The sequence below is a fragment of the Abramis brama genome (assembly GCF_963993115.1).
Source record: "Abramis brama genome assembly, chromosome: 14".
Taxonomy (NCBI): domain Eukaryota; kingdom Metazoa; phylum Chordata; class Actinopteri; order Cypriniformes; family Leuciscidae; genus Abramis; species Abramis brama.
In genome coordinates, this window is record NC_139976.1 from 36,071,570 (window position 1) to 36,099,364 (window position 27,795).

The following is a 27,795-nucleotide window of genomic DNA, read 5'->3' on the forward strand; positions in this document are numbered from 1 at the left end:
ATAATGGTAATATTTGTTGTGCTTCCTTTAATTTATGCTGATATAAATAAAAAGCAAATATTACTTATTTCTTAAATTTATTACATAGAAAATATAGTGCCTCGCACACCTGAATCATTAGGTGTGTCTAATATAAACTTAATATAAACTAATATAAACTGAAACTTGCATCGTTGCTAATAAAATTTACTAATGATGCAAGTTTGAGTTTTTTGCGGGATTCATACTTTTTTTTATTATTACGCAACATTACATAACCGTATTGTATATTGTACTAAGATGCTGATCATCTAATGAAGATCACCACTGGAAATAATGTAAAAAAAAAAATTTTTTTTATTATTAATTTACAAAAAACTAATCGATGCATTATGCTAATGAGAATTGTGGGGTGATATGTGCTTAATTGTGATGAAAATAATGTTACAATGCAAAACAAATCTTAATGGTAGAGCTGCACGATTCTGGATAAAGAGATCACGATTCTGAACAGACAATTAAACAAAATAACATGTACTTTACTAGAGGTTCTGACTAATGTCTATTTAAAATGTTTAATAAAAAAATGGGTTGAAAGAATGATTCAATGACTCACTCATAAATAATTCACTTGTTTCATTACTGGATGAATCAGCATTTTTTTTTTTTTTTACAAATCTCTTGAATGATTCAATGACAAATACATTTTTAACAGTCATTTGTCGCCACCTACTGGTGTAACAATGTAATCCATACAATCGTTATTTGAAGCATCAAGTTACTTTCAAAAGGTGATTTGCTTTATTTTAATCGCAATCGTAGACATCAGTGTTTATAAATGAAATTTTAACTTTTATTCCAGTTCTTCTGTGATAATTTGAATTACTGTAACACAGAAATAATGTGTGGTTGTGTGGTTGAACACAGTGTGGTTGAAAAGACTGTTAATAAAGCTGTTTCATACCCATGCATCTCTCAGCGGCAGCGCGAACACAGATTTGAATCTCATGTGTGTGATTTGTCAAAGGTTTAATATTTGTTACGTTGTGATTTAGGAATGAGATCGTGTGGGTGTTTGAATCGAGATCACAATCTTGTACATTAATCTTGCAGCTCTGCTCAATGGTCCTTAAAATAGGTTTCTTTTTCTTTATGCAAAAAAATGAAAAAAAAATATTTTTCATTTTGTGTTGAAATGTGACCTGTGGCCAGTTGCATAAACTTAGCCACTATAAGACTGTGTCTTAAGAGCTAGACTGACCAACTAGCAGTTTTCCAAGGAGTAATCAGTCTTATTCTACAGAAAAAATTAGATGACTAACATGTAAGAAGACGTCTAACAAGCAGCATTTGATGCAACCGGCCACAGGACATGTTTTCATGAGATTCACCCAGATTAAGATCTGGAATAGAGTTGAAAACATACTTTTGCACCTTCAAGAATCAGTCAAAATTCCAGCAACCGAGTGATTTGAGACAAATCCTGCACACCAGTTTTACCTAAACCAAAGATCTCGTGACATGCTAATGCCGGGTTCAGACTACACAATATTTTTTGTCTGTTATGATAGTCACTGATAGGCAATGACTTTGCAGGCAGTGACGGGAAGCACACGTTCAATTATGGTTTGCCGTCTTTAACGATTGAGTGATGTCATCAAGAAAACTAGTGATTTACGTAAACAAACAAGGACTGTGGAGGACCAAACAAATTTAAACATGTTAAGTCTTTCTGTCGGGACGTTGCAGCCTAGGCATCAGTTCTCGTTCACTATGACTCACTATTGGAGATGAAACGATTCACTGAAAAAAAAAATGATTCGTTGAATTTAATCAATTTTTTTGTCGTAAGTGGTTGCACACAATTGATTTTAGCTACATTTAAACAAATGCATTAAGTTGAACTTTAATGCATTTGTTTAAATGTAGCTAAAATCAATTATGTGCAACCACTTAGGATACATTTTTTTATTAAATTCAACGAATCATTTTTTTCAGTGTTGATTCTCGCGTTCCGGCACCCATTTCTGTATACCAATCACCACGACACCCGTTCATCAAATGGACTGTGCCAAAATCGGGCTGATATTGTGTAGTCTGAACCTGGAATAAGACACTAATTGCGACACTACAGTAAAAGAAATGCCTTTCCACATTCATCACTTGCATTCATCTTACATTTTGACAGGCTATGATATTTCCCTTTGGCCACATTGACTCAGACCTTCGCACAGGGTCAGAGACTCACCTGAGAGAACCTGCAACTCAACAACTGTAAAATCCGTGACTCAACATAAAAAAATAAAATAAAAACTACTTAAATGGAGAGGCACAGGATGCTGTACAATATAACATAGCATCTAATACTGGTTATTCTGGACATTTTTTGGCATGATATGGAAAGCTCATAGGATTCATATGTGCTTTAAACCACTTTTGGTTTAATGGGAATAATTACGACGATTCGTCCAGCCTCAATAATAAGGAGCACTTCAGTCATTCTAAAGCTAAAAACGGTCCCTCTTAATCTGCGTATGGAAAACTCAGTAGTTGAATTTTTTGTCACGACTTTTTGCTTTTCTTACTTTTTTTTTATTTTTTGCTGTCCAGCAACAAACTACACACCACATCCTAATCGAACCTGACTGATAAATACCACGTGCGTTTTTTGGCGAGAGGAGCATTTAGTTTGGCTGTAGGGATGAATTGCACTGGAGGCTGGATCTTTCTCTCATGGTCTGCCGTCGAGGTTGGGCGGGGCCCGTGACGGCGGGGGACAGGGGGGTCCGGGTGGGACTCGGGCGGGCGGGGGACCCGGTGGACCCGGTGGAGGTTGGGTCAGGGGTGGTCCTCTCGGAGGAGGGCTGTTCGGAGGAGAGGACACTGGACTGGGAACCGGCTGATAGTCTGGTGGAGGTGGAGGTGGGCTTTGAGCTCGTGGACGAGCTTTAGCTGCCGCCGCCGCTGCCGCCTCCTCCTTCACTCGTGTAAAGTTGATACATCGACCCTGAGGAGAGAACAACAAGAGAAACAACGTGAGGTAATCCGCTCTGTTGAAGGTGGCCACTTTCCAATACGCAAGCATTGCTTCGTCCTATTTTCCAGAATGACACCCAGATCTGAGGCGTTCTTGCTTCTGCTCTAAACTGCACACATACAAGATCTCGCAAGCTGGCTGAAGCGCTGTGAAAACCACAGATGAAATCACCCACAGTTGTAAATTATGCATCATGGAAAGTCCTCCATAACCCCAAAGCCTCTCTAAAAAAAAAAGAAGAAAAAAGTCTGGACTTCACAAAAAAAAAAAAAAAACAGAAAAGTCATTAAATATATATTTAATATGCTTTACATAGATTATATATTTAAATTCAACATGAAATCAGGATTATTATCATAAAAAAAATAATTTAAATTAATTTCTGGTTAAATCTATAAATAAATAACAACTAATATGAACTAAAACAGAAAAATAATTCAACTTAAATAGCTATATATATATATTGAAAAAAGCACATAACAAAATTGCTAAAAAATTCAACTAAAATTAACATTTGAAAACTAAAAGTATAAAACTAAAAGTGAATTCAATATATCAATAAAACTATTTAATATTTGCCCATTTACGTTCTTAATAAATATTCCAAATCTTACTGTGCACAAATCAACAGTTCACCTTATACCTTTTTCTTATTTACCTTTTCGTAAAATGAGTTGACCTTAACGTCAAATCTTCTTTAAGGCTGCATAATGACAGGTGAAGTAGGTGTTTTGAAGGACGTTTGTTGTAATAGTCCTTCCCTCATGGCAAAGCAACAAATATGCCAGAGGAAAATGACCTCCTGACACAACTGCAATTATAGCTGGGTCATAAATCAGTCTGAAGTCAGTCTCAAGACCGTCGTAGATGTTTGATGTGGCCGTTTTATACATGACCTCATCCTCAAACCTCCACCAGAGCGAGGGTGTAAAGTGAGTGCTGCGCAAAACCGAAAGGCAAACTTCAAGGTTTCACGTCAGAGCTTCTGGGACAGCCAGTGGAAAGCTGATCCCTGTGCATTATGGGATTGAAGACAGAGGCATGAGGAAGAGAGCTTAACCAGGGCACAAATGAGAAAAACAGACAGAGGAGAGATAATGATACACTATAGACGTCAGACAAACATATGCACACACACACACACACACTCCGAAACGAACCAGAAGAATTCAATCGAAACAACATTAAACCTTGTTTCCACACTAGGTAAAGCCAAAACCTGCCAGGAAAGCACAGAAAGATGAAAAGTGACAGGAATCTGTTTGTTTAAGAAAGAGAAATATTGCATTAGGCGAGGGGGCGAAACTCGTAAAAGCATTGCCGTGACCTTGTCTTCAACTTATGGCGATGGTGCGAGTGCTTCATGCACACTGCTGGATTCATTTTATGTCCTCTTAATGCAATTGTAGACAGGAAATGATGCCCGTTTCATTTGTTTTCCATACTCCCAAAGAACGAGAGAGAGAAAAAAAGAGTCCGTCTGGGCATTTTTCAGCCCTCTCGTCACAAACCGCAGAGACCCATGCCATTACACAGGACGAGGAGGTGAAAACCATTCCTCTGCATCATGCAACCGTTCGCTCGAGGCTATTGAAACCAGTTGGGTCAAAAACTTGACGAGAACCAGTGTATGCACAGGATGTTAATCGGTCAACTGGTCTCAGTTACTGTACAGATTGTAAACGACGTCATGTAACTTTACATTTACCTCACACATTAGCCAGTCACACTGGAAACCTTTACCGACCCATAATGTAAAACAAAAAACTCATGTGACTTAGCCTGAGGATGTGATTGGATAACTGGACTATCCAGCGGACCAACTGCATCGTACAGCATCTCAAATGTTAGTTTGTGGTTCTGAGCCAAAGTCTGTCATCAGAATTATTTGGTTTAACATGATTGTGTTCCCAAACACCAGAATCCGAACACACTTTTTATTGCGTTTCGTAAACGCGCTCTGAAATACAAGTCATTTACGACGGAGGCTAAAAGAGCCACTGCTCACAGCTACTTCCATTTTTATTACAGATATTTTGCGCCAAATTCCCAGAAAGTGATGATTATGTTCTCTTGAACACTCGGGATGGAAACGGTGCTTTAGTAGCAAATGTTTTATGCAATATTCCTATTTTACACACAAGTTAAACTCGCAACTTTGGATGGAAACACGACCCGTGTATCTTCGGATAATTTATTTTCTCGTTTTTGTCTTCGAAAATGGGAACACAATGAAACTATTCTTTTAACTCTTTCCCCATCAGTGTTTAAAAAAGAAAGAAAAGTTGCCAGTCATCGCCAGTGTTTTTTTATAATTTTCACAAAGATTTCATGGCCCCGTCGATCGTCCTGGGTCGACAGTTCATTCAGTAACAGGCAGTTTTTATTTATATGCTGTTAAATGTTGATGAGCGGATTATTTTACATATCCATCTGCTTACATATGATATCTACGGTGGCCGAGAGAGCTCAACGCGCTGCAACTGAAGAAAACACATGCAAATAGAAAAACACCTGCAAATTAAGAAAACATCTTCATCTGTTTCACAACACATGTGTGCTCCAAATACTCAACACAACCAAATACAGAAACGCGCTGCAAATAGGACAGAACACAACGGAAATGTTTCCGGGGAACCCAATAAGTGACGGACGGACGGCTGGGACGTGCTTATTGCTCGTGAGCTTTACCTATGCCCTACTCTCTTATTGACAGACGGCAGAGCCCTTGACTTGGGCACTTTGGAGGGAGCGGGGCACTTGTGTGCCATTATGTTGATGAAGGGAGCAACGAAAGACAACGTAATTTCCTCATTATTTTCACCTGGGATGTTCCCATGACAACGCAGCGCGTGTCCATCAGCTGAATAGCTGTTCTTACCAGAAATATAGTATTATTGCTGTTAACATAACTGTTGCAAATAAATATACATTTTATACAACAAAGTTTTTAAAATATGCGTTATATCTGTGTGTGAGTGTCTCAACTTTAAAACTTGCCGTCTCATATTTGGACCCTAGCTGCATTCTAACATTTCTTATGAAACTTATTTTAACATAACATGACAAAATGTGTACAATGTAACTGATGTATAGATTAATGTCTTTCCCTCATGTTCTTTTTCTCTATCTTTATTTATTTATTTATTTATTTTAGTCTTCAGCTCATTGTTCTTTTTAGTATTCTTATGACATTGAACTTATTGTAAATACATTTTGTATATTGTATACAAAGTTGTATGTCATAAATGTGTCATCTCTGTATGTTTTGCAAAAAAATTAAATAATAATAAAAGTAGACAGCTGTAAGCACGTCCCAGCCGGGTCCGTCACTTATTGGGTTCCCCGGAAACATTTCCATTGTGTTCTGTCCTATTTGCAGCGCGTTTCTGTATTTGGTTGTGTTGTGAGTATTTGGAGCACACATGTGTTGTGAAACTGATGAAGATGTTTTCTTAATTTGCAGGTGTTTTTCTATTTGCATGTGTTTTCTTCAGTTGCAGCGCGTTGAGCTCTCTCGGCCACCGTAGATATCGCTTGTTTCTGCTTTTCTTCGACTGTGTTTTGATCAGGAGATTCTGTACTCTTTCAGAAGATGTGTAATAGCGCCCCCTACCGTATAACAGTGAAAACACAGAAAGCCAGAAATTTCAATCAATAATGGGGAAGCGTCTCATAAATTATGGGAATTTCCATCAATGGCGGGGAAAGAGTTAATAATAAACAGTCCATTTAAATGAACATTTTTTCAGTTTTGAAGACAAAAATGAGAAAACAAACTATACAAAGGTACACAGACAAAATGCAACCAATGACCATCTTGATAGCTAGCTTGAAAAAATAACTCTAGAGAGGTGCATTTTGATAAATATATGCACTATATTCATTATATTCTTACTTAACCTGTTCTTGTATGTTTGAATAAATCCATCATGAAAACAAGATATGACAGCCACCACAAACGAATTAGCGTAGAAACACATTTATATCATTAAAAATGTATTATTCAATTTTTATTTAATTAAATATATAAATTAAATGTTATATATTTTAACATTATATTCTTATGTGTAATTTAAATGTTTTCAATTTTTGTTAAATTTAACCTTTAATATTATAGTAATGTACCAACTTACAGGGTTCCCTGTATAAATTACAGCATTTTTTTTTTTTACTGTATACATCCAAATTAATCGATATCGAAGTGAATTGAATCGAGGTTGGAATTTAATCGAATCACAAGCTTGTGAATCAAAATCGAATAGAATCATGAGATGTGTGTCTATACCCAGCTCTAGTTTTTTCCACATTCACTAGCACCTGAAGATAGTTAATCTCAGCGGGATGAAAACGTCTGTGTGAAAGATGCATTAAGTCTAAATCACGGCGATCCAACAGAGCCGATAACCTGCAATTTGACATTTGAAAAGTCAAACCATGTGGCTGCTCTGCATATGTGAAAGTGAAAGGCCTTTAAAAGTGCAGACTATCTGTCTGGAAAGTGCCAACATTTGTGTTTCATTTCATTTTTATGGCTACTGATTGGATGCAGGAGGCAAGCTGGGCCTATGATGTGTCTTGGCACCCATCAGGCCTCTGTGATGGGGCGTTGCTGGTCTGGGTCGACAAATGAAAGGTAAGGAAACGTCTGGCCAAGGCGAAGAGGAATGAGTCAAAAAACCCACAGGACAAGGATTTATGAGGTCCAAACGCCTTGAAAGCTTTTGCTTGAGACTGTTTGTTGTTGAAGGAGTGTGTATTGACCTCATCGTTAATGCTAAGCCAAGACTCTTTGATCATCTAGACCTGGTTACTCACATGATCTCCTGGTTGTGGCCTCATAAGTGACACTTGATCATATCCACGGCGGAAAAGAGCCAGGATCGCATCAAGTTTACCCTGAACAGGAGAAACGTGCCGTTAAAACACTGGACCTAATTAAGCTTACAGCATGCTTTGATCAGACACAAAAATAAACAATGATGAGGATGACAAAGCATCGTTACCCTAATGGGAGAATACCACTTCCTGTCTTGAGCTTGCTTCCTGTTGTCTGATTTCCTGGGTTTGGGTTCAAAGGGTTCAAACTCCTGCTCAGGCATCTTTATAACAGCGTTTTTGGGTTTTTCCAGCTTCGCTCCCTCCTCAGTGGAGCCCTTCCCTCCCCAGCGAACCTGGACCAGCACACACACATTACATCATTTCCTCTGAAACTTGTTACAGATCTTCAGCAAATGCAAAAAGCGTGTCTTTCAGTTTCCGTTTTATTTTTGCAACTTTCTTTTGAGATGCTTTGATGTTTCACTTCTAGGTCACTTTTAGCAAAATATTCTTTGTTTTATAATTAGTATTAAGAAGGAATGAATGAATGAGGCATTTATAAAGCGCTTTCATATGTACTACTGTACACCCAAAGTGCTTTACAATCATATCAGGGGATCTCTCCTCAACACCACCAGTGGTTATTAGTATAATTAGTATTATCTTATTAATTATATAGACTGGTCAAAGTTTGTAATATTTCAAATTTTCTAATGTTTTTGAAAGAACTCACCAAGGCTGCATTTATCTGATCAAAAATACAATAAAAACTGTAATATTGTGAAATATTATTATTATTTAAAATAAAAAATTTCTATGTGAATATATTGTAAAATGTAATTTATTCCTGTGATCAAAGCTGAATTTTCAGCATCATTACTCCAGTCTTCAGTGTCACATGATCCTTCAGAAATCATTCTAATATGCGGATTTGATGCTCAAGAAACATTTATGATTATTAATATCATCACAAATACTGTTGTGCTGCTTCATATTTTTGTGCAAACTAAAAAAGTTTGTGAAAACTTTTCAGTTTGCAACACATTCAAATCTATAATAACTATATAAAGGGCCTAAAATTAACACTCGCCAAGCGCCAAATGCGAGTAAAAATGTTTGTAGGCGAGTATATGAAACGGTGTCAATCACCAGTTGGCCAGTAACATTTTTATGAATAATAACAATGCAATGTTGTGAGAACATGAACGTGAACAAACATGAACGTCGCTCGGGACAGTTGACGGGCCACTGCTGCATCGTCACGAAAGTTTAAGTCTTGCTAATTTTTCTTTTCAAGCTCAAGAAGGCGTGAAAGGGAGCTCGTTACTCGCATTACTAAGCGCACGTCCAGAAATCCATGTGAATAGTGAATTGAGCTCTCTTTCACGTCTTCTTACGCTAGAGCAGACATGGTCAAGCAAAATTGTCAAAAGGCCGGTCTTGGCAAGTACCCTTATGTCTTAACTGAACGAAAACAGTTGAGAAATAAAATGCATGCATAACAATATATTCAATGGATCCATGCATTAGCTCTTAAAGTGACAGCAGCCTAATATTCCTGATGCTGTCTGTGTTTTTAATGCTAATCAAACAACAAAAGATAAAGAACAAGATTCTGTAGACTGAACAACTTTTGTAACTTTATTAAGGATTAAGGCCCGTTCACACCAAGAACGATAACTATAAAGATAACTAAAGTATCTAAACTATATATTAGCGTCCACACCAGCGGACGATATTGTTCTGTTTACTATAAAGCAAGTGCTTGTCTGTCACTTTAAATGCTCGAGCTCATTACAGCAGGATTGATTCTGATTGGCTGTCATTGTTTTTATCTCTGGATAAAATCGTTCTACATTTGATTCCAACAATATTGTTCCTCTGTGCCATTATCATTATAAATGTGGTGTGATCTCTGCTATTCTTTAATATTGAGAACGATTTTTAGAACTATATATTTATTGTTATCTTTACAGTTTTTGTCCGTGGTTGTGAATGGGCCTTTAATCTTTAAACATTTATCTTTATGTAAAAAATGTATGGCCGGTAAGTGTGGCAAAAAATTAGCTTTATGCCCATCTGATATAATATGACTGATTAAAAACAATTATTCTTCCAAAAACTACACTTTCTTTAGTAAAGTTTACAGCTTCCTATGAATGTTGTTGTTAATCGCATGACCCATTTTTCTCAGATTACATATCCTCTTTTGAGGAAGCCCACCTCCATTCGTTTAATTCCTCCAACCCCTCGTCCGCCATAATATGAAGCGTCTACCGTGGGCCATTTCTTCTTTGGCATGCCGTCCTCATCATCTGACTCCTGAAGAGGAAAAACACGTTACGTACTCGAGCACGAGAGGTACGAAACATCTGCTCGCAGGAATAAACTGCCAGTGCTTTTTTTCACATGTTGATGTTGTTATACTCACTGTGAGTATAACAACATCAACATGTGAAAAAAAGCATCTGATGTTTTTCATTAAAGTCTCTTCATGAATCTCACACTAAGAAAATTCGGTTCCTTGTTCTAACCCTGCTGTGGCTTAGATGTTGACATGGGATTTGCTACCGAATACAGATTATGAGACAAGGCCAATTTACATCCATTTAAACATACTTTGAAACTGTAGCTTTCCAGGAGACAAGCTACTCATTATTTATAGCAGTTAAACCACAGTGACATATTTGAAAACATAGTTATACTATGTTGCTAGCTATTCAAAGATACTAACAAGAAGCTTTTTATAAGTGTTTTATATAAAGAAATATGTGTAAAATATAAGTAGTTACAAAGTACTTTCTATGAAGTACTAACTATGGCTGTCAACAGAATAAATCAGTTTTGATTAATGTCATGTGTTAGAGCAGAATAATGCCGCTGCCAGGCTGTTGACCGGTAGTTGAAACTTCGATCACATTACTCCTATCTAAACTTCGCTACACTGGAAACTGGTCAGACTGAGAATTGAGTTCAAATTTGTAGTTTTAGTTTTTAAATCGTTACACAGCCTAGCACCAGGGTATTTATCTGATTTAATACATTCTCACAACCCTTCCAGGTCACTAAGGTCTAGCAACCTTGGATTGCTTTATGTGCGTAGATCTAGGTTAAAGCATCGAGGAGACCGAGCTTTTGCGATTGCAGGCCCCAAACTCTGGAATAGCCTATCAGTATCGATGTGAATGGTGTCATCACTTGCCACTTTTAAATCGAAGCTTAAAACACATTTCCTTAATGTGGATCTTTAATGTATTATTCAATTTTGAATCGTAATGTATTTAATGTGTTATTTAACTTTGTGTCTGTAATCTTATAGATTGTAACTTCTGTCTTTGACTATATTGTTTTGTTCAGCACTTTGATCAACCGTGGGTTGTTTTAATATGTGCTCTATAAATAAATAATGAAATGAAATGAAATAAAACACTAGGGGCTTTTGCACCGAATAGTTCTAGGAACTTAGTTATAGGAATTATCCACCAGGGTGGTTCCCCGAGAACTAATGGTTCCTGTGAACCTCAGAAGTGACGTAAGCCGTAAGGACTTTTATTTTGACGGCACGGCGGACCTGTCTAATATGTTATTAGATATAACTGTTATACATAGAAAGTAGACAGTGTATGAAAAGGTATTAGCGTGTGCTGTATGGTTAATGTGCTGCTAGCTGAGCAGAAATACATAATCATGTTTCTCTTGGTCCCCTCAAAAGTTGCGTTGGATTTTCTCCTCAGCGTAAAGCTTAAGAGGCTCATCTATCACTGTTTTCCATGTTCGTAGAGTTAGTTTCTGGAGTAAATATATAGGCTATAATCTGTGTGTTTACACAGCTTTTTTTTAAATGGCGGGTGCTGGTGTTTCGCGTGCATTCGGCCAATCAGCGAACACTGACGTCACGGATAGTTCCTATAGAGCTGGTTTAGACCGACTCTGAAGTAGGAGTAAATTAGTTGCTAAAAAAAGGAGTTTCTAGAACTAAAATTGTTCCTCGTTCCTGCGGTGCGAACACGCTGACATCCGGGAACTTCCTCCAATAGTTCTAGGAACTATGAAAAGGTTCCTCCGGTGCGAAATCCCCTTATAATAAAGTCAAATTGGGATTTTTGTTCTTTTTCGTTACTATTAATTTTAATTTGACATACCGCTACTACTACTACTACTAATAATAATAGTAATAACAATTGATAATTAATAAAAATAATTAAATTAATTACAATTGTTATTATTTGATATACTGTATATTTACTATATATTATATATGGTAACACTTTATTTTACAGTGTCCTTGTTACATGTTCTTACCATAGTAATAACAGTAAATTATGCATAATTACATGCAACTAACCCTCAACCAAACCCTAATCCTAACCTAACCCTATAGTAAGTACATGTAGTTGCTTAATATTACTCAGTACTTAAATATATAATTACACTGTAACAATGACATCTTAAAATAAAGTGTAACCTTATATATTTATAATATTTATAAGATTGTAAATATAATATTTATACTGTTTTTCTCTGAACTTTTACACAGACCCCCTAACACCCTTGAGATCTCTGGTATGGCCTTCTAGAGGACCCATAGATATTCAGCAAAGCCCCCGTCTGTGACATTTAATCTTGTGTATCAGATAAACTGAGGTGTAAGTATAACTTACTGGCTCTGGCGGTGGAGGAGGTGGAGGCTCTTTGATCACCTGTGGAAAGACACACAGATGTTGTGTGAAATAGTCAACTCACAAAACCAAAAACACAAGTGATGCATAATATAGAATATCATGTTAAATCATGACCTCTGGTTATACAGTGTGTGCTCATTTGGGATGAATTGACCAATTTTCCACCTTAAATCACTCAACTTCAGTCTTTACCGCAAATCCATAGGCCTTGGCTCCCAGATTTAAAAATACTGGAAGATGTGTCGTGAGAACGTAGTGTATGAAGGCTGATATTTAAGATGGTAAATGAGGCGATGACTTACTACGGTGCAGCAAAGCGGCCAGAACCACCACATGAACAACAGAGCCAATAATAGAAACAACACCAGCAGGGTGATCAGCAGGATCGTCCCATCAAACTGCAAAGGAAAACACAGAGAAAGAGAAGGATAAGCAACCATTTTTATACTTCACTAACAAAAAAATATTGCCATATTGTTATTTGGGATTTATACTTTGTTACTTCAAGAACCGATGTTTTAATTTTGTCAATGAATTTCACTAATGATACGGTGTTGACAAAATAACATAATTTGCTTATGTTGATAAGCCTGTTATTTGTTTGCATTACATTAATAAATATTACATAACATTAATAAATTAATAATATTAAATAAATAAATACATTTAAAAAAAGGTTTAAATATTATTTTTTAAAAATTGTCAGTAAAACGGTTAATGAATGAACATAACATGAAGAAATGTTTAAATATTATTTAGTCATTTTTGACAGTAAAATGGTGTAAAATTAATGAATATTCCATGACAAAATAATGTTTAAATAGTATTTAAAAATGACGTCATTTTTGTCAGTAAAATGTAAAATGGCATCAAATACATGACCATGACGAAATATTAACTATATCTACAGGACATTTTCATCAACAGACAAGCTGTGACTACCATAAACTGAGTAATCTCACTGTTAAAAAGTATGTCATGGGAAAAGAATGGGAAGAGCACACTGTTTCTTTTTTCTTTTTTTAAGCATTTCGAGAAGAAATGCTTCATGAAAAGTTATTTTTGTGGTTGTGGGCAAGAAGCCCGCTCAGTGAGAGTCAGAGACAGGATCTTTTTGGGGGCTCTTGTCTGAGGACGTGCTGAACCCCTGCGGTTTGGCCCTTGATCTGTGTGTTATTGGGGGGATGGTGTGTGTTGTGAAGAGAAAATGATGATGGGGGACGACCTGAACGTGAGGAGGGGAGAATACAATAAAAATAAGGGGTTATGACGTAAAAGACCACCCATTAATTGTAGTACATAAACTTTCCAATGATTACAATGCAACATAATTACGATCATATATAATAGCTATATTTAGTTTTAATTAAAGGGGACCTATTATACACTTTTACAAAGTCTTGATTTAGTTTTTTGGCTGTACTAGAATGCTTAAAAAACATTTTTTCCTAAATACTCCATTGTTACAACTCCTCTCTTCCCAGTCTGTCAGTAAACGCTCTGTTTAGTTCCTGTCTCTATGAAGCCCCTCCTTCTGAAAAGCACACTGTGCTCTGATTGGTCGGCTGGAGCAGTGTGTTGTGATTGGTCAAGCGCTTCGAATGTGTTTGGGAATGTCCCGCTAGTTTAACACACTACTAACTAACTCAACCAGGCCCCGCCCCTTTATTCTGCTTATTCGTTATTTAAATGAGGAATATTGTGACGTGTTCGCTCCCGGAAGAAACTCAAGACTACACTGGAGGCGTTTCAGGAGTTCAGAAAACACCCAAAAACATGAACTAATGCCATAATTGTATGAGGTGATTTGGGTTTGGGACAGTTCACAACATTTAAAGAAGATACTTTATTATGTGAAGAGCTAAAGAGATCATGAGAGTATAAAGGGACCTATTAGAACAAAAAAGGTTATAAATTCTGATTAGATGAGAGGATTGGAAGAATTGTTATTAATAAATTAAACTAGGGATGCACAACATACTGATATCAGCCAATACAAAGAAAATCTATCAGTATCAATCAACATTGACGGCTATTTAATTGTGTACTCATTAAAATACGGTTTTGCCACCATTTAATACTAATTTAAAGGTAATATTTTCTAACACTAATCATTTATTAGCACTTTTATTTGTAATCTTAAGCAAATCTCAAAATGAATTTCCATTCTGTAGATTGTAGTTTGTCTGGATGTGGTGTTGTGTTGGTGTGTTTGCAGTCAGACTTACACACTCTGTTGTGGTTATGTGCACGGAGCTGGTGATAAACGACAGACCCTCGTTCATGCTGACTTGCAGGTACACCACCCTGGAGCGCAAAGACCAAAACATACATTTTCATACCCATATTTGTCACTTCGAAAGCTGGCAAACCCTTTAACATTGCACAGAAATATCCATAAAAGTAGAAAGAAAAAACACACAAGACCAACAGACATCAGACATGTGTGCCAAAGACAACATTTTTGTGACATTTTTGAGATGTATTTGCAGATCTTTAGTTTTGTGTGAAATGCCTTCCAGACCATAATTGGCACCCTTACAGCGCTCTGGAGGGTGTGCTGGTTAACTTTTGTTGTAGTCAGCTGTCTAGTGTCTCAAACATTTGATAAAAACAGCATTCCAAATGTTCAGCATTCCCGCCGAGGTTTGTGTCTGAGCAGACAGAGGTTAAGTCTGCTCTTCTGACAGATAAAGTCATTTCTCCCTGATGAAGAGCATCTACTTTAGCTTAGGCTCACATTCCTCTGTGCAAAAACACTGATAAACAGACGGATTTTTGCCAGACAATTATTACTGAAAGTTCTCTTCGTAAAAAGTTTGATGTTTAGATGAATATGTAAATATGTGCTGCACGCATTCCTCTCAACAACAAAATGACAACGGTGAGAAAACAGCAGATAAAGGAATAGTTCACTTAAAAATTTAAATTCTTTCAAGTTGTTTCAAATCTGTATGAATTTCTTTCTTCTGCTGAACACAAAGATATTTTGAAGAATATGGGTAACCAGCCAGTTGATGGACCCCATTGACTTCCATAGTAGGAAAAAAATGCAATGAATGTCAAAGGGGTCCATCAACTGTTTGGTTAGCCACATTCTTCAAAATATCTTTGTGTTCAGCAGAAGAAAGAAATTCATACAGGTTTGAAACAACTTGAGGGTGAGTAAATGATGAACTATTTCTTTAAGAAAGCATCTGATGAGCTCTGAAATTCGGCTCTCCAGTCAAGTCACGTTTATTGAAATCTTTATTCAGTGTATTGCTTTAAAGCAAGCCGTTTTACAATATTAAACATGAAAAAACAGTGTCAGTGTCACTTTCAATTAGAATTACAACTTCTATTTCTACTATAAAGCGGCTCTCCAGTGTGTTCATGTTTTTACTTGCGTCCGACCTCGACGGACTGAACAGGAGAAATGAACCGGAGAGGATTTCCACGTCAAAGAAGGCGGAGCCTCAGAGCCACACCAACCTATTAGGTCATCGCCACGAACCAATGGTAGTTCGAAGGCGTTTACCAGCAAGAGTGAACTTTTTTTGGAAACTCCAAACGCATCAATTTTGGCCTGATTTTGTTCGAAACAACGTCGCACCAGTTTGTTCTTCGATTTCACTTGAAGTATATCGGGGCCTTGAGAGGCAAAGTAAAGTTTAGGTGGTTTTTTTCACACTGTTCAATTACTTGGTGCAAACCTGAGTGCTTTCACACCGAACTTTGATGTCAAATGGACCCAGTCCACACCAAAAGCTCTAGTGTGAAAGTGTCACTCTTTAAAGATGTCGTGGGACGGTCGGTGGGATGACGGTTCGAGGTAGGATGGGAAAGAAGACAAGATGAGTGCGAGAAGAGAAAAGAAATGGACTGGCGATTTGGGATTAGGACAGTTCACTACATTCAAAGTATTTAGAGCTAAAGGGAACATGACAGTGTGAGATTTAGAGCCCTATCTTACACCCGGCGCAATGCAGCGCCAAGCGCGACGCAAGTGTTTTTTGCTAGTTTCAGTTTGACCAGTTTTCATTTTGACGTCCTGCGCCATGTTGTTTAAATAGCAAATGCATTTGTGCCCATTTGTGCGCCCATGGGCTGCTGGTCTGAGAACGAGGTGTGTGTTCTGGCGCATTGTTGGAGCGTTGCTATTTTGAGGAACAGAAATAGACTGAGCCATTGACCAACTGAACCCTGGTCTAACGTCAATATTTAAAGTCAATAAAAGCAATTTTTTTTTGTTATTTAATGAGTGCGTTAGTAATGTGCGCCTATAGGCGGGTCCACAATGCACGTACACTCTGCTTATTACACACACAGGGACGCACAGCAGCACACACACATGCCAAATATTTTAAATAAAAGGATTACAATGTAAAAGATTATTATTGTGTACATAAAGATATGGTGGAATCCGGCTTGTCCCGTATATGTTCTGCTTGCGCTCTTTTACCTCGCGCACGAGCAGATCCGTTTGCGTTCTGGAGACGCATTCGGTCTTTCCACTATCAAATTCCGTCATGTGAATAGCGAATCTGCCATGGCGCGAGCGCAACTGGCATTTAAAGGGAATGGGAGATGAGACTCTGATTGGTTTAACGCACGTAAATCCCCAAACACACTCATTACTCATTAAGAGAATAGGGACAACCCTTTTAGAGCATGCGCCGGGAGCGCCGACCATTTTTCCCATCGTTAAACTAACAAAAGTGGATTCGGACACGCCCTAAGTGAACTTGCGCCGTATGCTTTAGAATGTGCTTAGATCGTTAAAATAGCCCTCAGTCTTAAAAATACAGGTTTCTATGAGAACAAAAATAAAGGGACATTATGATGAAAAAAAATGGAGAAATTAATGCTTTTGTATTCTCTCGCAAATGTTTGTTGTTCCCCCGAGAAACTTTGCGTTCACTCGCAAAACATCATCATTAATATTGTTTATATTTTAGTTGATAGTGGATACTTAATTGCGTGTGCTCATTTCCTCTATTTTTACATTAACATTATTTCTGCCACCATATAATACTAATTTAAATGTAATATTTAATAGCATTAATAATTAGTAATTATCATTTATTTATTTATTATTCATTTATATTAATAATTTATTATTAATAATTAATTATAACACTTTTAATTGTCAATTAAGTTCAATTTAATTGTCTCAAAATGAATTTCCACTTTGTATATTGTAGATTATAATATTATGATGGCTAAAATCACTAAGAAATATGCTAGATTTTAATATTTAGTGTTTTTTTTAAAGACTTTTTTCCATTTTCTGCATATCAGCCATAACATTTTAATATTTATCAATTTATCAATATCAACCAGAATTTTAATTTGAGTGCAGCCCTACATCAAACATTGACCACAAACTCAGAGAACTAGAGAAGAACTAGATAACTATATTGTATTATTATGTCCTTGTATAACTATATTTCCTTAGAAAGCCTTGTCTATGAAGAATAGAAATATATGTTTATATAACATCAAGAATCTAAAAAGTCAAGAACACTGTCGTTCTTGACAACAAGAGGGTTCTGAACATAATATGCTGTATCAGAAGCGGGAGAGAAGATCTGGAGGTTTATGGGAGCAGTAAGGAAATAATGGAGATGAAGAGGAACAAAGAAAAGCAGAGAGTGGGAGTGATTTCTGAAAACTATCTGCTTTAACAGCTCCTCAGAGCCTCTGACATCATCTGAAGCTCAGGCTTTGATTCTGAGGATCAGAAGGCTATGAACTCATGAAATCAGGCAGTTCTGGAAAAAACAGGGTAAAACAGCGAGCTGTGTTAAGGAAGAGGAATGTGACCTCTGACTGGGATCATAAACACGAGCTAATGCATGGCAGACCTGTCCATCAGCCTCTCACTTACTTTCCCACTTCATCTATAACAGGCGCAGGGCACAGCAAGAACGTGTCTTCAACAATCGCAGGCTTCTCATCTGTCACAGGAAGAAGAAAAGCTTAGTAAAGCAGATTAAATGCAACTATATACAGTATGTTCATGAGAAATGAGAAAGTACTCCGACTCTGTGGGAATATTTGCAGGGAAAACACTCACTGAGCGTGACCGTGTCGTTTATTTTGAAGCTGCACAGGACCTGGTCTATGTTTCTGGCGTGCCGAAAGCCATTACCTCTCACCACCACTTGAAAAGACTCTGAAACACAGATTCCCACAGTTGCTGCTCAAAAAACAGTGATAAATCCTCACAAAAGACATTTCATTACACCATTTCCCAACAAAAATGTGTGTGTTTCCAGCATGGGTCAAGTAGCTCAAGTAATGCTGGGTAATATAAAACCACAATGATATAATTGTCCTCTTGGGTAAATGCATCTCACAGACTGTCAAGTTCAACGCTGGAATTTCTTTATGATTATTTTATGATAATGTGCTTATTTTTATTTGCAAAAATTCCAGTAATTTTTTTATTTGATGATACATACAGTAAATGTGTGCAACATTAATGTTTAAATGGAAATCTAGTCCAAAAGAGTGATATGCTGTATGTAAGTATGGAAATTAAATTAAACATGCAGTCTTACAGATTAAAAGACAGTTCATAGCAAGAAAGATAAGATCTGCCGCTTTAAATGCTCAGGCTCGTTACAGCAGGATTGATTTTGATTGGCTGTCAATGTTTTTATCGCTCAATTGCTGGAAAAAATAGTTCTTAAAGTGATTCCAGTTGTTTCTCTGTGTCGTTATCGTTATAGTTGTGGTGTGAACTATGCTATTCTTTTACATCTGGAATGATTTTTAAAACAATATCTTTAGTTTTACCGTTACAGTTTTAGTCCTTGGTGTGAACAGGCCTTAACTGAGTTAAATTCTCTTTGACTTGCAATATAACAAAGATTTATGGCACTTACATAATCCACTGACAGACATGTACAGTGAGTTAACAAGAATCCATATTTCCTACAGCTAAAATCCATGATGAGATCTTATTAATTGAATGTGGAAGGAACATAGCTATTAGCAAATGAAATCAAGGGCATTATTATTATTTTATGTAAATATATACAGACTATATATACAAGTTTTCATACCTCCTGCACATACGCTGGATGGCTCCGCTGCCAAAATCTCGATACAAGATTTTTTGATGATCTAAAAAAAGAAAATATTTCATTCATATCAATTTTCATTTAAATAAAAAATTATAAAACAATTTAATAATTTGTTCAAAATGCATTTATCAGTTATTATTAAAGCTAAAGTGTTTAATTTCTGCATTGGTGCCAGTGGTTTCTGCGATAAGCTTTATCTTCCGATGGTCTTGGGAAACGCAGACTTGATTAATTTTTGAAAATGCCACAGTGTTACAGTGTAAAACTTTCAGGTGAATCAGTTTACAAAATGGATACAAATGTTGCAAACAAACGATTTCTTACCATATTATTTAAAGGGGTGGTTGAATATGATTTCACTTTTTTAACTTTAGTTAGTGCGTAATGTTAGCCTAGAAATCTAGACGCACCCTAGCGGCAGCAAAATGTATTTCGCAGCCAGGGGGGTCTAGCAACTCTCAATAGACCTTCTAGCTGCAAAAACCTAAATTGGGTCAGGCCAATCACGTCGTGTATAGAGTAGGCGGGGGCGGGCTTAACATATGACGACAGAGTTGTGACGGCTGCCACTTGAAAACAAAGAATGACGGCTGCTGATGGAGAACAACGGTCTTTCGAATCGGCTTTGGCCGCGACTCGGGAGGACTTGGAGTTAAGTTTATCTTTGAGAAAAGAGCAAAGAACGGCACTTAAGTCATTCTTAAAAAAAGGAAGATGTGTTCGTCGTTTTGCCGGCCAGATATGGCAAAAGATGAATCTATCAACTAAGCTCCGCTGTTGGGAAAACGCTCTGGTTGGTTTAAGCGCTGTCCTATTGCGTGCAGAGGGAATTTGAAAGACAGCCGTTTATCCCGCCCCTCGGATTAAACCGCGTCTATGGTGAGTTTCCAGACCTAACATCTTGATGTAGGTCTGGCTTGCCAGGCTAGCGTAATGTTGCTGTTTGAGCATAAACAACATCTCCAAAGTTACAAAGCTCAAAGTTCAAAGCAAAGGGAGATATTTTATTTTAAAGAAATTGCTTTTTGAGGACTACAACAAACGGCTGGTAGGGACTACAGGAGCTTCCTCCCGGGTTAATGACATCACCAACCCTAAAATTTACATAAACCCCGCCCCCGGGAACCTGATTTATAGATTATCAAGACAGAATATGCTAATCAATGACTAGAAGATAACTACACATAAGCTACATAAATTCACCAACTAACCATTCAGAACGGTTGTCTACATGTTGTCACTTCTTCTTGAGTCTCTCCACCTTTCTGACTTCGGTTTGAACATAAAAAGGCTAAAAGTTTTAGAAATTTCCAGTGCATGTCTGTGTGAGGTAAAAGGACACAAGCTCTTGAAGCTCCGCCCTCTGTGTCGGGAGCAGCAGCTCATTTGCATTTAAAGGAACAGACACAAAACGGTGCGTTTTTGCTCACCCTCAAAAATTGACAACTTTAACATGCTATATAAAAATATCTGTGGGGTATTTTGAGCTAAAACTTCACACACACACTCTGGGGACATCAAAGACTTATTTTACATCTTGTGAAAAGGGCATTATACCACCCCTTTAAATGTCTTGTTGTAATTATAAACACACTGGTGGTTTGTCGTACAAATAGTTTTACCATTTACTGCACCTTGTTATTTGTCACGTAACTGCTCCAAGACACGAGAGTAGAGGATCCAAATGCAGCTTTTAATAAGGAAGGTCGTACAGGCGGGGTCAAACAGAGCAGACAGAGCAATGTAGATCAAACAGCAAGGGTAATCCAGATAACAGGCAGAATTCGGGGCAGGCAGCAATAATCAAAAGTCCAAGAACAGTCCAAGTCAGGCCAGGCAGATAACAATCATACAAATGAGGAAACAGTCCAAGATCAAAAACCAGATAAACAAAACACAGGATAAACGCTCAGAAATGCAGTGTGACACAAACAAGACTTCGCAGGGAATGATGAGGTGAACCAGGCTTATATGGGGTGAACTAAACTATATAATGAGACACAGGTGAATGTGATAATCAGGGATGATGAGTCCGGGCAGTGAATTATGGGAAATGTAGTTGTGAGTGAATAATGATAGTCTGATGTGGAGTGCCCTCTGGTGGCACTCAAGGGCACTCCAGCTGGTGACCGTTACATAGCCCCCCCTTTAAGGGGCGGATTCCAGACGCTCAGAAAATTCTCCAGGAGGGAGGTGGAGCGGAGGCGGACCCGGGGGCGGGATGACGGGCCAGGCCCGTGCAGCGGAAGAGGACCTGAAGACTGCTGCAGGGCGGAAGCCCAGGGCGGAGCAGGCTGTGCAGGCGACCAGGGCGGAGCAGGCGACCAGGGCGGAGCAGACTGTGCAGGAGGCCAGGGAGGAGACGACCCTTCGGATGGCCAGGGCGGAGACGACCCTTCGGGCGGCCAGGGCGGAGACGACCCTCGGGCGGCCAGGGCGGAGACGACCCTTCGGGCGGCCAGGGCGGAGACGACCCTTCGGGCGGCCAGGGCGGAGACGACCCTTCGGGCGGCCAGGGCGGAGGAACAGACACCGGAACAGGAACAGACACCGGCTCAGGAACAGGAACAGACACCAGCTCAGGGACAGGAACAGACACCAGCTCAGGGACAGGAACAGACACCGGCTCAGGGACAGGAACAGACACCGTGGCAGCGGTTATCTCAGTTGAGGGCTCAGGTTCAGGCGTGTCGGCGGCCATCTCTGCTGAGGGCTCAGGTTCAGGCGTGTCGGCGGCCATCTCTGCTGAGGGCTCAGGTTCAGGCGTGTCGGCGGCCATCTCTGCTGAGGGCTCAGGTTCAGGCGTGTCGGTGGCCATCTCTGCTGAGGGCTCAGGTTCAGGCGTGTCGGCGGCCATCTCTGCTGAGGGCTCAGGTTCAGGCGTGTCGGCGGCCATCTCTGCTGTGGGCTCAGGTTCAGGCATGTCGGTGGCCATCTCTGCTGAGGGCTCAGGCGACGTGGCAGCGGCCATCTCATCCGGAGACACTGGCTCAGCGGCTGCCATCTTGTCCGAAGACACTGGCTCGGCGGAGACTATCTTGTCCTGAGACACTGGCTCGGCGGCAACCATCTTGTCCTGAGACACTGGCTCGGCGGAGACCATCTTGTCCTGAGACACTGGTTCGGCGGCGGCCATCTTGTCCAGAGACACTGGCTCGGCGGAGACCATCTTGTCCTGAGACACTGGTTCGGCGGCGGCCATCTTGTCCGGAGACACTGGCTCGGCGGAGACCATCTTGTCCTGAGACACTGGTTCGTCGAGCGTGACGTGAACAGTCTCTGGATCGGCAGAAGTGACGTGAACAGTCTCTGGATCGGCAGAAGTGACGTGAACAGTCTCTGGATCGGCAGACGTGACGTGAACAGTCTCTGGATCGGCAGACGTGACGTGAACAGTCTCTGGATCGGAAGACGTGGCGTGAACAGTCTCTGGATCAGGATCAGCGCGCTCTGAGTTTGACGGGACCAGCGGCGGCGAGGGCTTTGAGCTGGGTAGGACCAGCGGCGAAGAGGACTCTGAGCTGGTTAGGACCAGCGATGAAGAGGGCTTTGAGCTGGGTAGGACCAGTGGCGAAGAGGACTCTGAGCTGGTTAGGACCAGCGATGAAGAGGGCTTTGAGCTGGACAGGACCAGCAATGAAGAGGGCTCTGAAATGGATGGAACCAGCGGCGAAGAGGGCTCTGAGCTGGACGGAACCAGCGATGAAGAGGGCTCTGTGCTGGACGGGACCAGCAGTGAAGGCTCTGTGCTGGACAGGACCAGCGGTGAAGAGGGCTCTGTGCTGGACGAGACCAGCGGTGAAGGCTCTAGCTTGGCGGGCATGTTGCTTGCTGTCTCAGGCGCGGCGAGCATGACGCTCTCAGTCTCAGGGGCGGCGGGCATGACGCATTCTGCCTTGGCTTCGGCAGATTTGGCGTGAAGTGCGGGCTCGGCTGGACTGGCGTGAAGTGCGGGCTCGGCTGGACTGGCGTGAAGTGCGGGCTCGGCTGGACTGGCGTGAAGTGCGGGCTCGGCTGGACTGGCGTGAAGTGCGGGCTCAGCTGGACTGGGGTGAAGTGCAGGCACGGCTGAACTGGTGTGAAGTGCAGACGGTGACATGGCGTGCCACGGAAGGAAGCTCTCCAGACATCTGGAGAGTGCCTCTCTCCAATCCAGACCGGAGAGATCGGGGAGCTCCCTCGGGTCGACCTCCTTAGCCCCCAGCCGGTAACATAACTTAATTGCCTCATCACCCAGAGAGCAAGAGGCAGCGAGAGGAACAAACCCCCAGGTGTACTGGAACAGATCGAGGCTATCCAGGGCCAAGGCCGCGATCTGTCCAGCAAACTCCCGGCTCATGCTGGGAAGATCAGGCGAGATTCGTACTGCTGGATTCCTGGAGGTCATAGCTGCTGGATCTGGGTGTGGCGAAGTCTTCTGTCACGTAACTGCTCCAAGACACGAGAGTAGAGGATCCAAATGCAGCTTTTAATAAGGAAGGTCGTACAGGCGGGGTCAAACAGAGCAGACAGAGCAATGTAGATCAAACAGCAAGGGTAATCCAGATAACAGGCAGAATTCGGGGCAGGCAGCAATAATCAAAAGTCCAAGAACAGTCCAAGTCAGGCCAGGCAGATAACAATCATACAAATGAGGAAACAGTCCAAGATCAAAAACCAGATAAACAAAACACAGGATAAACGCTCAGAAATGCAGTGTGACACAAACAAGACTTCGCAGGGAATGATGAGGTGAACCAGGCTTATATGGGGTGAACTAAACTATATAATGAGACACAGGTGAATGTGATAATCAGGGATGATGAGTCCGGGCAGTGAATTATGGGAAATGTAGTTGTGAGTGAATAATGATAGTCTGATGTGGAGTGCCCTCTGGTGGCACTCAAGGGCACTCCAGCTGGTGACCGTTACATTATTCTTCTAGTTATTTACCCATAGTAGCTAATGATTGGAAGTCTCGCACATTCACATGAAATATTCATTGAAAAATAAGGTGGATATTAAGCTTGGATTTAAAAAAACAATTACCATTCCACACTTTAGCTTTAAAGGGAAAGTTCACCCAAAAAATGAAAATATCATCATCATTTATTCACCCTCATTTCTTTCCAAATCCATAAGACTTTCATTCATCTTCGGAACACAAATTAAGATTTCTGTCCTTCCATTAAAAGTCTGTTCACCAAAAATTCATATAGAGAACATAAAACTAATCCATATGAATCGAGCCGTTTAATCCAACTCTTCTGAAGAGACACGATGGCTTTATATGATTAACATATTTAATTTATGTTTTTATTCACATATAAACATTGATCAGCAAACATAAACAAAAGCAATGGATGGACAGAAATAATTTGCGTTATAAAAGTCTTATAGGTTTGGAACGACATGAATAATTTTCATTTTTGGATGAACTAACCCTTTGAGTAAGGAAAATGCATCTTAGAAGATTCACAAAATGCATTCTTAATGAATCTTCCACAAGCTTCAGTTTACCGAGTCAATCATTCCTCTCAGTGCCTGGAATCCTCCCAAGACCGGAAACACATGCTTACTGGTGTCCGCTATGGTAGCCAGCTAGAACAGGAAAAACAGATGTTTATTTAGTATCGATTGGATGATTTCAACTGGTTTCCACCATATAAAGTACATGGTTTATATTGAATTACATTCTCTGGTAAGTATACTTGAGGGTTTAGGAAGAGTCTCCAACATTGTTTGTTAGATGGAAGAACGTATTGATGCTTTGATACTAGTTTAATCTGTTAACTGTCACTCCCCTTTTTGAGCATAGACTTTAATATTTGTAATTCATGAATGATTTGGTAAGATTTATTTCTATTTAAAGAAGACGCTCGGATTATTGCAGCGGCTTCAAATAATGAAAGTATAAAAAAGCAAACATTTGTTTATCAAATTATCCAAATAATCTGGACTCTATATATGTCTAACCAAGTTTGAAGTTAATATCACAAAAATCGAGCCCGCTAAAAGGTTTCCATGATAGCACAATCTTTTAATTTAACAGTTTTCACAGGAATTTTGAATAATACTTTTTAAATTGTAAACTTTCGAATGATTTAGTAATTTATGATGATTTCTAAAATATGAGATAGGGATAAAAGGCAATAAAAAAGCACTCCAATAACTGACTGTTAACAGGCTAAGTCCAGATTCACTTGCAACTTGCACCAGCGTTAAAAAAAACTACTGTCAGGATTTACTAAAGACACGCAGTGATAAATTAGCACTGAAAAGGTGTGGACATTTTTTTTTTGCGGCTGACCTTTTTGCATATGCATATGTAGGAGTTTCCCTTTCAGACGCAACATTTATGGTAGGAGAGTATTCAAATGAATCATGCAAGGTTATTTATTAAGGTTTGTGCTCGTCAATTTACTGGTATTTACTATTTGCGCCATTATTTACCGCCCCCAAAAAAGCACGTCTTAAACCAGACGCTAACTGGTAGATTGTGTTGGTCATTATGGAAATGATCCGGCTGAGTCTGTGTTCTTTAATTTGCACGTCGTCAGTAGATCACACGCAGAACTTTCCACTTCCATCGCCACTTTTATGGAATTACATTCTCACGTTAATTTGCCCTGTTTGGTAAATCTGGCCCCATGTGTACAAGTTTAGGAAACCATCAACAAAAGATCATCACTGTCATCATCACCTGTGTTTCATTGAAGTCCTTAACTCCAACACAATACACGATCGCACCCAATCCCCGAGCTCGTGCTGCCTGGTTAAATATCAAGCATTCTCAATTAGAAACCACAAGCCTTTAGATTCATAAATGTCTGCAGACTGAACGCTTGCTACCTCCTGTTGAGCCGCTATCAGCTGATGTTCTTGAAGTTCACCGTCCGTCAATGCAATTATGACACTCGCAGTTCCTACAAAGTAGAGTGAAGATCGTCATTGTTGGTAAGAACAAACTTTAATAATAGCAATAATCTATTCAGTGGTGACATCGGGCGTCTTTAATGAAAGCCTACCAAAGTTTTCCTGGTGTATTTGCTCGTTTGCCTGTGAATGAAGATTTGATAATATTGTTAAAAAGAAGCGAAGCACATTCAAATAGCTAATTTGAATGAAAAACAGCATAAATGTGAACATTTTACCCTTTCTAGACCAAGATGCATAAACGTATCTCCACCTGGGATCTCTCGTCTTAGAACATTTAGGCCTTTTCTTATGGTCTCCCTTTGAAAAATGCAAATAAAAATGAGAAGAATGAACTCAAATTCTACAAATGTGAAGCACTAGAGGCCGTGTCTTTCTGCACCTGTTTTCGGTGAGTCTCATGATTGTGGTTCCTCTGGTTGAGAAGACGATGAAGGACATTCGCAGCATTGGGCTGTAAAACGATGAAAAACAGACCAGAAACGGTTACAAATTCGTGAAATCATCTATAACACACATTAGAAATCGTATGCAACTGGAACATGCCATTCATTCAGTTGGGTCTTATATAGTTTGATTCATTTGTTTTTCTCAGGAGACGTCGGTTTAGTACCTGGTGAATTTCTCAGCCAAATGTTCAACAAAAGCATAGATTTCGTCCCAGTGGTGTTTGACACTTCCTGACCTGAGGAGAAAGAGGTGGAAAAACAAATCAATAAATGGGATGCTCCTGCTTTGACCCTTTAAATGCATTAGATCAATACAACTGAGAATCCTTCAAATTAATTATCAATGCTTTTAACTGCGGGAAGGATGAAGCCATCAAATGTTGACCCCTTCAGGTTTCCCCTTGAGGCGCGGCTGTAAACGCTCAATGACAGCTGGTCATTTCCTGTCCCAGTCCCAACCAGTGCTAATTCATTAGTGCTGGATGACAAATGGGAAATGAAGTAATTGAGTCTACTGATCTGAGCTTGAGTCAGTTTGACTTAATTAATGAATCATGCAGCAGGAATTGGTTCTGTGTTGTGTAAATATCTTTCCCTGGCCTGTGCAACACGTTCAGTCTGAGAGCCAGACATAACAGTAACTGGGTCACTTGATGAAACCGGTGCCTGTGCTAGTCCGACGAGGTGATTTTAAAGGCACACTATGCAAGATTTGCGACCATGTTAAGGGAAGAGTGAAAGGTCATCATCTGCATGTGTTTTGTCTTGCTAGTTTACACATTCAATAGATTTTAAAACCATTCCAGCACTAGAAGAAGCAAAAGAAAATTTAATTT

The 27,795-nt window shown here is 39.5% G+C and overlaps 1 protein-coding gene across 1 annotated transcript in view; it reads right to left on the reverse strand.

Moving 5' to 3' along the window:
* Positions 1 to 651: 651 nt before the first annotated feature.
* antxr1c (ANTXR cell adhesion molecule 1c) overlaps positions 652 to 27,795 on the reverse strand; it is a 37,770-nt gene continuing 10,626 nt past the window's right edge. The window contains exons 2-18 of the mRNA XM_084134570.1: positions 27,124 to 27,195; positions 26,893 to 26,964; positions 26,729 to 26,810; positions 26,603 to 26,633; positions 26,427 to 26,500; positions 26,278 to 26,346; positions 25,095 to 25,175; positions 19,575 to 19,635; positions 18,581 to 18,679; positions 18,392 to 18,461; positions 14,748 to 14,826; positions 12,822 to 12,917; positions 12,499 to 12,537; positions 10,061 to 10,159; positions 8,023 to 8,190; positions 7,835 to 7,915; positions 652 to 2,986 (exon numbers count right to left, since the gene is read on the reverse strand). Coding sequence (XP_083990696.1) covers positions 2,711 to 2,986; positions 7,835 to 7,915; positions 8,023 to 8,190; positions 10,061 to 10,159; positions 12,499 to 12,537; positions 12,822 to 12,917; positions 14,748 to 14,826; positions 18,392 to 18,461; positions 18,581 to 18,679; positions 19,575 to 19,635; positions 25,095 to 25,175; positions 26,278 to 26,346; positions 26,427 to 26,500; positions 26,603 to 26,633; positions 26,729 to 26,810; positions 26,893 to 26,964; positions 27,124 to 27,195 — 1,549 coding nt within the window. The 3' untranslated portion in view covers positions 652 to 2,710. The remainder of the gene's footprint in view (positions 2,987 to 7,834; positions 7,916 to 8,022; positions 8,191 to 10,060; positions 10,160 to 12,498; positions 12,538 to 12,821; positions 12,918 to 14,747; positions 14,827 to 18,391; positions 18,462 to 18,580; positions 18,680 to 19,574; positions 19,636 to 25,094; positions 25,176 to 26,277; positions 26,347 to 26,426; positions 26,501 to 26,602; positions 26,634 to 26,728; positions 26,811 to 26,892; positions 26,965 to 27,123; positions 27,196 to 27,795) is intronic.